Genomic DNA, 16,767 nt, shown 5'->3' with positions numbered 1-16,767 from the left:
CAGAATCTGACCCCTTTTTATGGCCCCATCACACTATCTGACCCCTTTCTTATGCCTCCCACACAATACATGACCCCCCTTTTTTGTCCTCCCAAATAGTATATGATCCCCCAATTTATGGCCCCCACACAGTATATGAACTTGTTTTAACCCCTTCCCGACATGCGCCGTAATAGTACGGCGCTGCTGGGAAGGGCTTCCCACAAACTGCCGTACTATTACTGCGGCTGCATGGTGCGCACACAGGACCTGTGTGCGCACCATGCACAGCGGGTGTCAGCCGTAATACACGGCTGACAATGCCCCGTTACACCCGCGGTCGGAACCGGGTCCGATCGCGGGTGTTAACCCATGAGATGCCGGTGGTCAACATGACCACCGGCACCTCCGGGGTTTCAGTGTAACATGGCGGCGATCGGCACCCCCCGCGCCGGTTTTGGGGGGTGCCGGTGTTCGTAGGGGGCAGCCCGGGGTCTGATCAGTGACCCCGGGTCTGCCCCTTCACTTACCTCGTCCTCGCGCCTGGCCGATCCTGCCGTAAATGAAGCTGTCAGCCTGTGCGTCTACACAGGCTGACAGCTTCCTCTACACTGCAATACACGTGTAACACGTGTATTGCAGTGTATATGTATTGAAGCGGTGATCAGCGGATCACTGATTCAATCCCCCATGGGGACAGATAAAAAAAGTGAAAAAAAAATAAAAATAAAAAAGTTTAAAAAAGTTTAAAATAAATTAGAACTAAATAAAGCCCCAAAAATCCCTTTTTCCCCATATAAAATCTTTTACTATGTAAAATAAAGAAAAATAGAAAAAAACATTACATATTTGGTATCGCCGCGTCCGTAATAACCTGAACAATAAAATTAAAACATTATTTAACCCGAACGGCGAACGGCGTAAAAAAAAAAAAAAACGTAGAAAACTGCTCAAAATAATGATTATTCATCACCTTTCCCTTACAAAATGTTCAATAAAAAATAATCAAATGGTCAGATGAAAACCAAAATGGTACCAATAAAAAGCAGAGGTCATCCCGCAAAAAATAAGCCCTCAACCAGCTCTGTCTACCAAAAAATAAAAATGTTACGCCTTTCAGAAGATGGCGATGCAAAAATAATAGATTTTTTTTTCCCTAAATTGAATTTTATTCTGCACAAATAGCAACGCATTAAAAAATCATATAAATGAGGTATCGCCGTAACCGTACCAACCTGCAGAATAAAGGTAACATGTTACTTATGCTGTATGCTGCACGGGAAAAAAAATAAATGCTAAAAAGCAATGCTAGAATTGATGTTTCCTTTTACATCCCACCCAGAAAGAGTTAATAAAATGTAGTCAATAATTTACAGGCCCCAAAATGGTGGCATTGAAAAGTACATCTAATACCGCAAACACCAAGCCCTCATATGGCCACATTGCCAGAAGATAAAAATAAAAATCTTGCTTGTACAATGTGAACACAAAAACCCCAAAAGTCGCCAAATCATTAGGACATAAGTGGCTGCGACTAGAAGGAAATATGTAAGCTGTGCGAGCGTTTTCAGGGGACCCCCCATATTTAGAGCTTATGAGAGATAATACACCAGCGGTGATCCCCCAGAATGCTCCTCTTCCCCGTCCGTGTCATAGGAGCTAGTGGGAAAATAGAATGGGATTTGGTTTACCCAATTTACTCTGCACAGCTTACATATTTACTTCGGGGTTACTAATGCTACTACATCACTTGATAAATTCTTTGAGGGGTGCGGTTTTCAAGATGGGGTCACTTTCTAGAGGTTTCCACTGTTTGACACCTCAAGGGCTTTGTAAATGCGACATGGTGCCTGAAACTGATCACAGCCGGATCTGCCCTCTAAAAGCTCTTTGGTGCGCCTTCCCTTCTGCGTCTCGCGGTGCGTCCATATATTAGTTTACACCCACAAGTGGGGTACTATGGTAGTCGGGAGAACTTGCCTAACAAATTGTGGGATGCGTTTTCTCCTTTAACCCCTTGTAAATGTGCAAATTCTAGGGCTAAACAAAAATATTAGTAAAATAAAATCAAATTTGAAAATTTCACCTCCATTTTGTATTAATTCCTGTTAAGCACTTATTGGGTTAAAATACTTGGTATATGTTGCTTTGGCTTATTTAAGGGGTGCAGTTTTGAAAATGGGGTGATTTATGGGGGTTTCTAATACAGGGGTCCTTTAAAACTCCTTCATAACTGGATTAGTCCCTTAAAAAATGGGTTTTGGAAATTTCTTGAAAATTTTGAATATTGTTGTTTCACTTGTAAACCTTATAATGTCCATAAAAAATAAAATGGTCACTAAAATTTGATGCCGACATAAAGCAGAGATCTGGGACATGAGATTTATGATATAATTTTGGCGGTCTGACTATCTGTATGCAATGCACATCATTTCAAACTTTATAAAATGCATATTTTTCAACATTTCCACCAAATTTCCTATTTTTTCATAATTAAACACAAAATATCAATATATCAAAATATCAACCAAAATTTACTACTAACATGAAGTACAATGTGTTACGAGAAAACAATCTCAAAATCACTTTGGTAAGTTAAAGCGTTCTATAGTTATTGCCACATAAAGTGACACATTTCCGTTTTGAAAAATCGAGCTTGGTCAGGAAGTCAAAAAGTGCCATCGGCGGGAAGGGGTTAATGCCCACCCACAGTATAAGACCCCCTTTCCCCCCTCACCCCCATACAGAGTAGCGACTGATCATTCTTACTCACTTGTCCATGCTCCAGTCTCAGCCTGGTGATGAATGTCACCCAAAATGTCTTAGCATGTCAACTTTGACACGCGTGTCATAGTTTCACCATCACTGCACTAGACAGTGACTGCTCCAAATCCTCATTCATCACTGTATACCTTTATTTTAGCATGATATTCCCCTGATGATACTTATGATTAAGTATAGTTGAAACATGTAGGGAAAGAGACTTTCAGACTGTATTTCCACTAGGTATAAAATCAGGACTCATTTCCGCCTACACGCTGATTAGTCATTGAGTAGTAGCTGGATGAGTCATGTGTGCATAGGGATAGCAGACAATTATTCAGCTGGCGTTTTCTGTGCACACATTACATCCTATACACAGTCTACCTTATGTGATGATGAACTGGTAGTGGGAGAGTGTGAGGACTCTGAGACAACTTGGATAAACTGGATTATTCACCCCATACTCAGAATATCTGAGCTCTACTCCAACGGGAAGAAGTGAACCAGTCTTTCTGCAATTGCTGCTGCAATTGCTTTCTACACATGTAGAAACTTTACAGGTTGAGAATTGGCACTACAGGAGAGGTAAAATAGATCTGCATGTGCTAACCAGGAGATACATCCGTATGTCAAAAAAGTGTCGCTCCTGGACTTAGTACTGGTGGTTATCTCTTGGGTCAGTTTCTCCTAAATGAGGTCCTATTTTATTGCTTTTAGTACCTAGTGTTCAAGCACAATTTACTAATATATGTGAACGTTTTTAATAAAACCATTAAATGTTATGTTTTAAGTTTACTTCACACCCCCAGTTTTGTTTGATTTGCAGTAAGCCAAGTTTTGGGGAGAGTGGATGTTTTGTTTTTTTTTGGTTGTATACAAACCTGTCCATCCTCATTGAAGGTAACAAACGCATGTTTAGCTGCCATATCATACTTTATGTTTGTACTTCAAGGTGCAAAAAGGAATTACACAGCCTGCACACTAGGATACTATGCCTCATGCTTTCCCCCTTAGTGCTTCCTCCCCTCACTATGTTTAGCCTGGGATTACTTGGAACAGCAGTATTTTAAACATTAGAAAGAGCACTGTGGCTAAATATGACCTTATGGCAACAGATCTACCTAAGCTCTTAGTGTATTCTTAGTGTATTTTTGTATCTTACATTCTGTTTTTTGTATTTTTAGCTTGTGTGTAGGTTTTCCTGTTGAAACTTTAATACCTATTTAAATATTGAATTACTTGCATTTGTTTTTGCCTAAATAATTTTTAGCTTGCTTATTATTATTATTATTATTATTATTATTATTATTATATGTTTATATAGCACCATTAATTCCATGGTGCTTTACATTTGGGGGTTACATACAGTACACAAAATATACAGGTAGATATAATACTAACAATGACAGACTGGCATAGTGGGGTAGAGGGCCCTGCCCGCGAGGGCTTACAATCTATGAGGGAAGTGGGATAGAGACAGGAGGAGAGGGGGAGACTGTTCAGATGACGGTGTGGTGATAGTGTTATTGGAGGTTGTAGGCCTTCCTGAATAGGTGAGTCTTCAGGGCCTTCTTGAAGCCTGTGATTGTGGGGGTCAGTCTTATGCAGGGGTGGGAAATTAATTTTCCCATGGGGCCGTGCCACTGCAAATTTAGCTCCACCCACTTCTACATTGACCCCGCCCATTCCCAATCATCTTTCCATGTGCCCCCACAAAGTATAATCCTCCTACAGTCACCGTACATTATATGTCCCCACATTATAATGTTCCCTTCTAACTGCCCCACAGTATTAAGTCCCTCTCCTGGTGCCCCAGTGTAAACTTGTGTAAACTAGAGGGGACATTAAACTGGGGCAGCTGGAGGGGGACATTAAACAGTGGGGGTAGTTGGAGGGAGGCAATAAATTGACAGCTGGAGCGGGACATGAAACTGGGGGGCAACTAGAGGAGGACATTAAAATCGGGAAGCTGGAAGCAGACAAACCGTAGGGGTAGCTGGAGGGTGACATTAAACTGGGGGCAACTAGAGGCAGACAGGTCCCCCTACGGCTTCCTCCACGATTTAATGCCCCCTCCAGTTGCCCCCAGTTTAAGTGCCCTCTTCATCTACCCCCAGTTTCATGTCCCCCCCTCCATTTCTCCCTCAGTTTCATATCCCCCTTTATTTGCCCCATTTCATGCCCCCTCTCCATCTCTCCCCCAGTTTCATGTCCCCCCTCCATCTGCCATCTCTGCCCCCAGATTCATGTCCCCTCCATCTCTGCCCCCAGATTCATGTCCCCTCCATCTCTGCCCCCAGATTCATGTCCTCCCTCCATCTCTCCCCCAGTCTCATGTCCCCCCTCCATCTGCCATCTCTGCCCCAGTATAACATTCCCCTTCCATCTCTGTCCCTAGGTTACTCAGACACACAGACACATATAGACACACACACACACTCTCCACCCTGCATCTCACCTTACATCTCTCAGCACCTTATGACACACACCACGTCTCCATCTCCCTGCGGCACTAAGACACGCCCCCTAGACACGCGCCCCCCCCCCCCCTAGACACGCCTCCCTAGTCAAGCTGTGCAGGTCGGACTGAATCACTCAGAGGGCCGGATATGGACCGGGGGCCAGGCTTTGCCCAGGTCTGGTCTTATGTGTCTTGGTAGGGAGTTCCAGAGTATGGGGGATGCACGGGAGAAATCTTGAAGGCCTTTGTGTGAGGAGCGGATGAGAGCAGAGCGGAGTAGGAGGTCGTTGGAGGATCTGAGGTTACGTGTGGGCAGGTAGCAGGAGATTAGTTCATAGATATATGGAGGGGCCAGGTTGTGGATTGTGGATTCATCGGGGGTTGAGGTGAATTAAGCGGGCAGCGCAGTTTAAGGTGGTAAGCTTGATTCACTTCTTTACACTGTTTACTATCTGAACAAATCATAACTCTTTGTTTATTTACTGGGTTATCACAAGTTACAGTGTACAAAAGAAATCTTAATCTGAGGTCCAATATTGTTATCTTGTTATCTCAGTATATTTATCTATTTATTTGTATCCTTGAAAACCAGAACGCTTGGAATGGCCAAATGAATAATGTCTACTTAAAGAGGTATACCCAGAGTTTTCCTAAATACATTGCTTTAGCAAAGTTGCTTTGTTTTCCTGCTGTGGGAAATTATTCCTCCCCATTGTTTACACAGCATTTCCATGGCATTTCCATTTCCAGACTTGTGTGATAACACAGGGCACGTGACATCACTCAGTGCTCTCTGGGATGGAGGGGGGGGGGTGCTGAATAGTCACTGTTATGTACAGTTCTGCTAGCAGGACAATCAGCTCAGCTAATTGCAGTTTGCTGATAAAGACTCTGTCTGTTATCTCTCTATGTAAACACACAGATAATGCTGAGATATGCATAATATTTGATTTTCATTTCTTTTAGATTTTATTGTAATAAGTATTGTGATACTTCATAATGTCCTGTTCAGTAAGCTGGGTGGTTGACTGTTTGATAAGGAATACAGAAAATTAGAAGAAAACCCCTTTAAATTGCTGATATCTGAGGAGCAATCTCTCTGTGATTACATTCTGTCAGTTACCTTGACATGGGTCTCTTACTTGATGAGGTTGTGATATACCATACCTCCATCTCAAATGTCACACCCAGTGTTGATCATTCCCACCTTACTGATCTTATTGACTGAGCCATGATGTGCTGGATTACCTTTGCTAGCATTTCGTTCTTTTTGTTTTTGTTCTGTTGTACAGGAGTCGGTCTGCTTCCAATTATTTGTTGGCTTTGTTACACTCTTATTTGTGTTATCTTTATACAAACACTTAGTAAACATTTCAGGTCTCCAAGTGGACATGAAGAACAGAAATCCGAATGTTAATGTGAACCTAGTCAGTCAGATTAGAGAGAAAAGAACATCAGCAGCAATATTTTAAAGTCCACAAGACAATTAAAACAAGTGACTGCCTAGAGTTGGAAGCTGCACACATATCTAAAGAGGACCTGCTTAGATCTATGGAGACAAGCTAGCAGAGGATTACATTGCTCTAGTTTGGACTAAGAGGTATGAGAACTATGAGATAAAGTCTTTGACTTACTCACTGACACATTCCTCACCAGAGAACTATAGCAAGAGATGAACTTTTCCAAATTGCGAAAAGCATAATTTATTGAGAAGTGGGGAATTTGGGGACAATGGTGAGTCAAAACTGCCCAATACTGACATCTGTGTGGTTCTTGATGTCCAGGAAAAGCCACCTCAGTTTATGACAGACCCAGAGACCAAGGTTCAAGGTCAGCTTGTACATATTATGACAGGATGTAAAAAAGGATGAGGAAGGGGAAAACAAGTAAGTAAGTGAAACAATATGTAAGCGAAACAATATGGGTGCTGATAGGGTGTGATAGCCAAGAGAACATATTGGCAAACTGGAGATTCCTGAGACGTCTCCCACGGTCACTAGAAGTTGTCAAATTTAGAGGACTTATTGGAATCATATGCCACAAGGGACTCCATCCTTCATATGCGAAGGAACTCTTGATGCTATTTCATCAGTGTGGGGACCACAGAGGTAAACCAGTGCCTAGGGATTACCATTCTGCTAGCAATAAGGACGTGCCGCAGGAGACTACCCTTAACCTCTGAAATCCTACTTGGGATAACAGAGAGGAGAGCGAGCTGGGGGGAAGGTCACAGGGGATCAACCACTAACCTTAGAGTACAAGTCAAAGATGGAAGACTGAAGGTCTGAATGACCCCACATTCCCACCAGATATGGTGGATAGTACCCTTCTTGGAACCACAGCACCAGCAGAGGTTGAGTCATTCGGATAGATTCTAGAGGAGATCCGGATATAGATAACAATGAGTAAGAATTTTAAAGTTCTTCTCCTGTGCACTGCGGGGCAGTGATAATTGGTGGGCAAATAAGAAGGACCTGGACCAGTCAGCAGGGGAAAGGCGTGTCTGAAGGTCAGTCTTCCAGAACCTAGTGTAAGGGGGGAATTTATTGACAGCACAGTCAGGAGACTATTGTAAAAAAGAAGGGGGTCACTTCTGACTGCAGGAAAACGCTCTCCAGAGCAGTGGGACTAGTGGAGAGAAGTAGGAAGATATTTCCAGAGGAAGCCAAGGAGTTGATTGTACTCCAACCAGGACAGAGGATGGTCAGGACTAGAGGCCTGTAGTTGTGCAAAGGAAGGAAAGTGTACATTCCCAGTGACGCTCTCTAGCCCAGACGAAACATAGGATTATGAAAAATTGGATTTAGGGGTCCTGGTATTCTGACTATCAAGCCATTTTTGGGTCACCCAAGTCCCACGTGGAAATGACTGGTCAGGAATGTGCGTTCAGACAATTTTGGGCGAAATTGAGGTGGAATCCACGGCAGTGAGAGGAGTTGTCTGGAGAGTAAATCTGCCTCAATGGATACCCACTGTTTTTCCAAGCGCCTATAGTGCCAGTCAATTAATCACAGAGCAGGGTGTTAATACAGCCAATCCAGGATAGAACTAGGGGGCCGTATTTCCGCAGGTCATCCGCAGTCCTATCCAGTGAGAGGAGGTAGTTCCAGTGGAAGAGATCAGTAGGGTTCGAGGGTATCCCGAGATATTTAATGACATGAGGCTGCCATTTCAAGGAGAATTGCAAGGCTAGGTGTACAACTTCTGGTGATGGTAAGGTAATATTAAAGGCTTCGCTCTTGGAGAGATTGACCTTTAGGGCTAGTTCACATGGGATTCTGCGTCTACGCATTCCGCCGCACGATTCCACGATGGAATCAGCCCGAATGAATGGGCCAGAGCCTCGCGCCATGGACGCTGAAGCTGATTCAGTCGCGGAATCTGCGGCAAGATAGGGCAGCTCACTTCTTTTTTCCGCTACAAGCTAGCGGAAAAAAAGCGAGCGGCTCCCATTGAAGTCAATGGGAGCAGCAGATTTTGAGAAGGATTCTGTGTCAAAATCCGCTGCCAACTTGCCCCGTGTGAATTAGCCCTTAAAGGGATTCTATAATTGGGAAAACTCATTTTTAACTAAACATATATTTTCATAGCCTTTAGAAAGGATATTCCACATATACTTTTTGTATGTTAATCCTAATTTTGAATTAGCCCGCTTTTATTGATATATTGGTATACCTATCTAGTATCAAGGCTAGTAAGCTAACACTGTCTGACAAAAAAACACTTTTTGAAAACTTTTTTGTCTGGTAAGGTGATTTTAAATGTTTTTTAAGTGCTGATCACGAATCTGCAATTAGTTTTTCTGTATCACCCACCTTTTTTTTTTCTAATTAGCCTCAAACGTTATTTCGGATATCATGCGCAACTAATGAAATTTATAATAGAAAAATTGAAAATTTAACATACATTTATAATGAACATTGTTTATTTACTTTCTTATGGTATTACTTTACTTCTACTATTTACTATTACTTTTTTCTGTTTGTATTTTCAAATTTCTTTGCCGGTAAACTGCATACATTGCTTTTCCTTTTGTACGATTTTTCTGGTTGGTCTAGATGTAGCGACCAGCAGTAGTCTCCCATCTTTGCAACGTTCCAACGACCCTGATATCTTTTCTCCATCACTTTGATATCCTGATGGAAGCGTTCGCCTTGTTCTTCGCTAACAGCTTCAAGATTTTCAGGGAAAAATCTCACATGCGAATTCAAAAAGTGAAGTTTGAGGCTCATCAGACATCCTAGATTTTGAAATTTTTGCAGCATATTTTCAATGATTTTTTTCGTAGTCTGGATCTTTGTGATTTCCAAGAAATTTGGTTACCACACCTTTGAATGCTTTCCATGCCTCCTTTTCATCTTCTGTCATTGTCGCTTCAAAGTTAACATCAAACATCAGATTTCGGATATTAGGCCCAACGAAAACACCTTCTTTAAGTTTCGCTTCTGAGAAGTGAGGAAATTTTTCTCTCAAATATGTGAAACATGTTCCAGTCTTAGGTAAGGCTTTCACAAATTGTTTCATAATGCCTAATTTGATGTGAAGAGGAGGGAGCAAAATTTTTTTCGTATCAACCAAGCTCCTCCGCAGAACATTTTTCTCTCCAGGAGTAAGGGATTGACGAACAGGCCATTCTTTTTTTATCCAATGAAGGTCACGAGCTCTACTGTCCCACTCACACAAAAAACATGGGAATTTAATAAATCCTGACTGCAAAATTACGGGCACAAAATAACGCGGCGTATACGCTCCTAACTCCCATTGAAATGAATGGGAGCATTTTGAGCGCGCAATCTGCTGACATGTGTATACGTGCCAGATCGAGCTCCACGTTACAGCGTGTGAACGCACCCTTAGGGTGAGTTCACACTGAGTATATGCCAGCTTATTCTGAACGTAAAACACGTTCAGAATCAGCGGCGTATGAAGCAGTTCCTATTCATTTCTATGGGAGCCGGCATACGTGTGCTCCCCATAGAAATGAGTGGGCTGCTTTTTTCACTACGAGCACTCCCATTGAAGTGAATGGGAAGTGCTCGCGTGTACGGCTCGGCATGAGCACAGCTAGCCGTACACGCGGGCACTTCAATGGGAGTGCTCATAGTGAAAAAAGCATCCCATTCATTTCAATGGGGAGCGCTCGTATGCCGACTCCCATAGAAATGAATGGGGACTGCTTTATACACCGCTGATTCTGAACGTGTTTTACGTTCAGAATAAGCTGGCGTATACTCAGTGTGAACTCACCCTTAAGAAACTCATTGATGGTTACCGGAAGCGGTTGTTTGCAGTTATTTTGTCTAAAGGTTGTGCTACCAAGTATTAGGCTGAGGGTGCTAATACTTTTGTCTGGCCCATTTTTGGAGTTTTGTGTAAAAATGATCAATGATTTGACTCTCTTTTTTTCATTCTTTTTTGTGTTTTTTCATTGCAAGCAAAATAAATGAAGATATTAATACCAAAGAGTCTGTGCTTGCAATCATTTTCTGGAAGACAATGAGTATTATCTGACAGAATTGCAGGGGTGCCAATACTTTTGGCCAACACTGTATGATTATCATATTGAATTTGTGATTTTTTTGGTTAATCATTGTTTTTTTGTATAGTTGTTTCTTAAATGTTTGTTTACTATGCATACATGCAAAACATCCGGGTCATATGATGTGAACCTTGTGGTTTTTGGACCATCATATATGACACAAGCTTCAAGCCAGGATGGGGGTACTTGAGATAGCTTTGCTAATATGCATCTGTTGAGAGATTCATTTATTTATTGTTTGTTCTTTGGTGTCATGACAGTTTTATGACTTTAGATACCGTACTTGCACTTCTGTTGGCCAAGGATGCTTGGGAAGGAGACTTGTCCAATCATGTCATCAATTGGATGTCCTCTAACGTCAGCTCAAAACTTGCAGCCGCATATCAGTGCCAAGGTGAAGCAGGGGTACTGAAAATATGATGCACTTTGCTAGAATGTATCTCTGATGAAGCAGTTACAATTAATAGTAATGCAGAAGCAATATATGTGAGGCTAGGAATTAGAAAAGTTTCCTGCTTAGAATAAAATTTAATTTTTCAATTGAAGTAAATGTGTATACTTGAATGTAGCCCAGCTCAGGAGATAAAGGGGTTGTCCAGTTTCCGACCAATATTGAGACTATTGTTTGCATTATGAAAAGTTATACAATTTTTCCATATGTTCTTTGTACTAATTGCTCACGATCTGCTATATCTCTGCTTATATTCTGCTTACTTTCAGTGGGCAAAAATCAGTCCATGGTAATATGATTATTACACAGGAGCACAGTTCACATTACCAGGAAGATGTCTGATGTGTTTATGCCTCATGTACACACACAGTATTATTGATTTCTGCAATTTGCTGAATTCTTAAGAATGGTTTAAAGTGTTAATATCACAGTATGCCATCTCATCTTCCTTCTCCCATGTACAGCTCTCACATACTTTTCACACTCTGTAATCATCCCTTTATTTCTTTTAGCAGTGACACTAAACATAAGCGCCCACATAAATCCCTGAACCACCTTCTGTCTCTGTCCATTCTGCTCCTCCTAGCTGCTGGGGACATTTCTCCTAACCCCGGCCCTCCTTCCTTCACTAACTCTTCTTCCTGCACACATAGAAGGCCTACAAACCTCATCAATATTTACCGTGTTCCTTCCCCTCATCTCTCCCCTGTCTCTTTTAACTGCTCTCTCTGGAACGCCCGCTCAGTGTGTAACAAACTAGAATACATTAATGACTTATTCCTTAGTAAATCCCTCAGCCTGCTCGCCCTTACTGAAACTTGGATCCAGCAGGCAGATGCGGCCTCCCCTGCTGCTCTGTGTCATGGTGGCCTACAATTCGCACACACCTCTAGGCCTGATAATAGACAGGGTGGTGGGGTAGGATTACTTCTGTCACCGCAGTGCATTTTTCAGTCCATTCCCCCGGTCCCCTCACTCACATTCTCCTCATTTGAAGTCCATGCTATCAGACTTTTCCGCCCACTCTCCTTACATGTAGCTGTGATCTACCGCCCACCTGGCTCACCCTACCAATTTTTGGACCACTTTGCTTCTTGGCTTCCCCACTTTTTATCCAGTGACATTCCTACCCTCATCATGGGTGACTTTAACATCCCTATTGCCCCCCTCACTCCCCGGCTGCCTCACAGTTTCTCTCATTAACCACTTCTCTTGGTCTCTCACAATGTTCTTCTTCCGCCACACATATAGATGGTAACACGATTGATCTAGTCTTCCATCGACTCCTCACAATCTCTAAATTTTCTAACTCTTCTCTGCCGCTTTCTGACCACAACCTTCTATCTCTCACCATCAGTGCTCTCTCCCCTTCACAAGACGCCCCTACCCATCACACATATAGGAACTTGCGTGCTATTGACACCCAGCACCTCTCAGATACTCTACAGTCCTCCCTGTCCCCCATCTCTTCAATCTCCTGTCCCAATCTGGCCACCAGTCACTATAATGAAACCCTCAAAAATGCATTGGATGAGGTTGCTCCCCCCTCCACTCGTAAAGTCCCACATAGGAGGCAGCAGCCCTGGCACACGCCACAGACACGATTTCTTCAGCGCTGCTCTAGGTGTGCCGAACGTCTCTGGAGAAAATCACACTCACCTGCAGATTTCCTCCACTTCAAGTTTATGCTTAAAACATATAGCTCTGCCCTTTACCTCGCCAAACAAGACTATTTCACCGCCCTCATCTCTTCTCTCTCCAGCAACCCTAAAAGGCTTTTTGAAACCTTTCACTCCTTACTCACACCCAAGGTGCAGACGCCATTCACAGACCTTAGTGCTGATGACCTGGCCATGTACTTCCATGATAAAATTGATAAGATCCGTCAGGAAATTACTGCCCAAGCCCCAGGTGGCATTGACTCCCACACCTACGATAGTACTAATCCCCTCACCAGCCGCACTTCAGACTGTCCATTCTCATCTTTTGAACCTGTCACAGAAGAGGAAGTCTCCCAGCTACTTTCTTCATCTCACCCCACAACCTGCAGTAGTGACCCCTTCCCCTCACACCTTCTCCAATCTCTGTCCCCTGTTGTCACTACTTACCTTACTAAAATATTTAACCTCTCTCTCTCTTCTGGAATCTTCCCATCCTCCTTCAAGCATGCTGTTATAACCCCGCTACTGAAAAAACCCTCCCTGGACCCATCCTGTGCTGCTAACTATCGACCCATCTCTAACCTCCCCTTCATCTCTAAACTTTTGGAACGCCTGGTTTATTCTCGGTTAATCCGTTATCTCTCTGCTAACTCTCTGCTTGACCCCTTACAATCTGGTTTCCGCGCTCTGCACTCTACTGAAATAGCTCTCACAAAAGTCTCTAATGATCTACTAAAGGCTAAATCCAATGGTGACTTCTCTCTTCTTATTCTTTTGGACCTCTCTGGAGCTGTTGACACTGTTGACCATCAACTTCTCCTCACTATGCTCCGCTCAGTCGGCCTCAATGACACTGCGCTCTCCTGGTTCTCCTCTTATTTCTCAGACCGCACTTTCAGTGTATCATTCGCGGGCTCTGTTTCCTCCCCTCTTTCCCTTGCTGTTGGGGTTCCTCAGGGCTCGGTCCTCGGCCCCCTATTCTGAATGCAGCGGCCAGGCTCATCTATCAGGCTAGACGCTACAGCGATGCCTCTGGTCTGTGCCAGTCACTACATTGGCTGCCTATTCATTATAGAATAAAATATAAAGTTATTACTCTCATCCACAAGGCTCTCCATAATGCCGCACCTCCCTACATTTCTTCCCTCATCTCTGTCTACCGCCCAACCCGTGTTCTCCGCTCACTCAATGATCTAACACTTACATCCTCTATTATCAGAACCTCCCACGCTCGTATACAAGACTTCTCCCGAGCTGCACCACTTCTCTGGAATGCTCTACCCCGGACAATAAGATTAACTCCCAACTTTTACAGTTTCAAACGCAAACTAAAGACGCATCTTTTCAGACAAGCCTATCACAATTCCTAATGCACAAAATTGTCTGAACACTGTATAAGGAATGCCGCCCCTGCTACCTCTTGTGTCACCCCCTCTACCTCATAGATTGTAAGCTCTTTTGAGCAGGGCCCTCAGTCCCATTGTGTGAAATGACGTTCTTTGTTATGTATGTCTGTATCTGAACCCTATAAATTGTACAGTGCTGCGGAATATGTTGGCGCTATATAAATAAAATGTAATAAAAAAAAGTATTAAGTGATTCTAATATGACCCCGTCATTACTTTATAGGGGAACACAGGTCCTGCTGCCTTTTGGCTCCTTCTGTTTCTCCTGAAGAACCCAAAGGCTATGGCAGCCGTTCAAGCAGAACAGCAGAATTTGTTGGGAAGGTGCAAGATGCAGCATGGTATCAACCAGGAGACTTTGGACTGTGCTATTGTACTTCGTGAGTAGTCCCTTACCACTTATATAATAGCTACTTCCCTGGGTAGGGTACATATCATATCCTATAGTCAGGGAAATTCAGTAACTGGCTTCAGGTATACTCTTCAGCTTTGTAAGTAATGTAAATGAATGTAGCGTGCACATCTCAGCTGTGAAAAATGTGCATGGTTACTGTGTTGTACTGTATTTACAGTGTAGCAAAAATTGTATTTTAAATGCATTATTAATGTGTGCACTATTTTTTAATTTTTTATTTATTTAAAATGCTTATTTTTCACTTTCAATTCTTTCATCTACTGAAAATGCACTGATAAAGTATATACAGATATCTGTATACCGGTACATTAGGGCAATTTACTAACCTGGTTATACCAGAAGCCATGAGGACACAGAGTTTAAGTCAGGACATGCAACTCACATCTCAGAACTATGGGGTAAAAATTTGTTTTGGGTTCAGACAGTTTGACCCAAAGATTTGTTTCAGATCAAGCAAGTTCATCTTGAACCAGAGGTGTAATGATTACAGTCTTGGATCCCCTCAGATTATAATAGGTGGATACTCATGAAATGTGTAAAAAAACAAACAAAAAAACCCCAAAAACTGTTATGCGCACTTTCCCTCACTGAATGTTTATTTTTTTATACACCTTCCCTGGGCCTCCAGCTATTATACTTTGGGGTCTCAAGAGTCAAATGTATAATTATTTCACTTCCGCTTTGTGGGTGATGAATCCCCAAAGTTTCAGGTTGGAGAGGGCGTGGCCTAATCATGTCAGCGTGAAGACACATCTTCAGTAGCTCTCGGATCCTGAGCGGTTTTGCCTTGTCTGCTGAATTAGTCGCAAGGACACCTCATCCACGGTCTTGGAGCCGCAGATCTCCCATTTTCTTATGTCTGCTGCCTCTGCTTCTCTGCAGGACAGCAGCTCCAAGATGGAGCCATCTTGCTCTCCAGCCTCCTTCCCTGTGCAACCAGTGTTCTTCACTTCAGTCCTTCAACTTCCCAGCTTTTTCAGCACCTGTCCTGTAGCCAATGATTTCTCCGATCTTCCCAGAGCCTCTCTGTGTGTGGCCCCACTTACATTCACTCTTCTATATTTTGGCTTAGTTCGGGGAATGGGTAGCAACCCATTGTTGTTCTACCTTTCCCCTCCTGAGACCTGCTTAAGTGAATTGACTCACTGTTTGTGTTTCTCCACTCCTTAAACTAGTTTTGATTGGGGTGTGTTGTAGTGTTTTACTTGCCTATCCTTTTCTTCCCCTTCTTCTTGCTTTTTTTAACTGCTCTTCTCCTCCCTCTCCTCTTCTGCCTCTTTTTCCTCCCTGCTCTTCTGTTTCTCTTCTTACTCTGTTCTGATCTGGCCCTGGTCTTTTCCTCCATCAGTTCCAACAGCCTCAATACCCTTGAGAAGAGTTACTCTGGAGTAAAAAAAAAAAAAAAATTGCGTTTGTCCATGATATAGACTTCCGATAGGGAGCGGCGCTGCTCTTTTCCTCACCCGGTAACCTAGATGCTTATCGTAGTTGATACTGTATTTGGAATAGAAATACTAATTTGGCAATTAAATCCACATCATGATAGTAGACTTTTTAACTGAGTCATGCATGATGTTAAGGATGCTGCCCTCTAGAGGGCGACATACAGAGTGCACTGTTCTCCTAATTACATCCTGGAGAATAGATTTGCATTTTATTTAAGGAACATTGTACAGATCATATGTCCCCTTTGACTCTCTTGGCCACCCATAAGTGTGTGGTAAGGGAGGCATTTGTTCAGCATAGATCCCACATTAAAAAGGACCGGTCTTGTGGACTGGCAGCCCTGATTGCGAAGGTTGTCACCCTGGAGCAGGTGCATAAAAGCTGGAATGCAGCCAAGACTCGTTTTGCCCTTACTCAAGCTTGCAAATGTTTCTGTGGGTGTCTGGATACATGCATTAAGTGCCTTCTAGCTAGAGGCCGTAGCCATTTCTTTGATTTTTGAAATAAGTGTAGCTGAACGTTAGCCAGACCCCTCAGAGAACAGATCCCTTAATAATGCGGCAGGCAGATGGATATCCGACCCGCATCTCATCATGGAAGAATTTGCCCAGTTCTATCTTAACCTCTATAACCTCCAACACTCCTT

General features: G+C 42.9%; 1 protein-coding gene across 1 annotated transcript in view; it reads left to right on the top strand.

Moving 5' to 3' along the window:
• PTGIS (prostaglandin I2 synthase) overlaps positions 1-16,767 on the top strand; it is a 133,759-nt gene that overhangs the window by 83,959 nt on the left and 33,033 nt on the right. Inside the window, exon 7 of the mRNA XM_075278065.1 lies at positions 14,484-14,640. Coding sequence (XP_075134166.1) covers positions 14,484-14,640 — 157 coding nt within the window. The remainder of the gene's footprint in view (positions 1-14,483; positions 14,641-16,767) is intronic.

Source organism: Leptodactylus fuscus, chromosome 6, assembly GCF_031893055.1.
Source record: "Leptodactylus fuscus isolate aLepFus1 chromosome 6, aLepFus1.hap2, whole genome shotgun sequence".
In the NCBI taxonomy this organism is placed as follows: domain Eukaryota; kingdom Metazoa; phylum Chordata; class Amphibia; order Anura; family Leptodactylidae; genus Leptodactylus; species Leptodactylus fuscus.
This window is presented reverse-complemented; position numbering and strand designations above follow the sequence as displayed.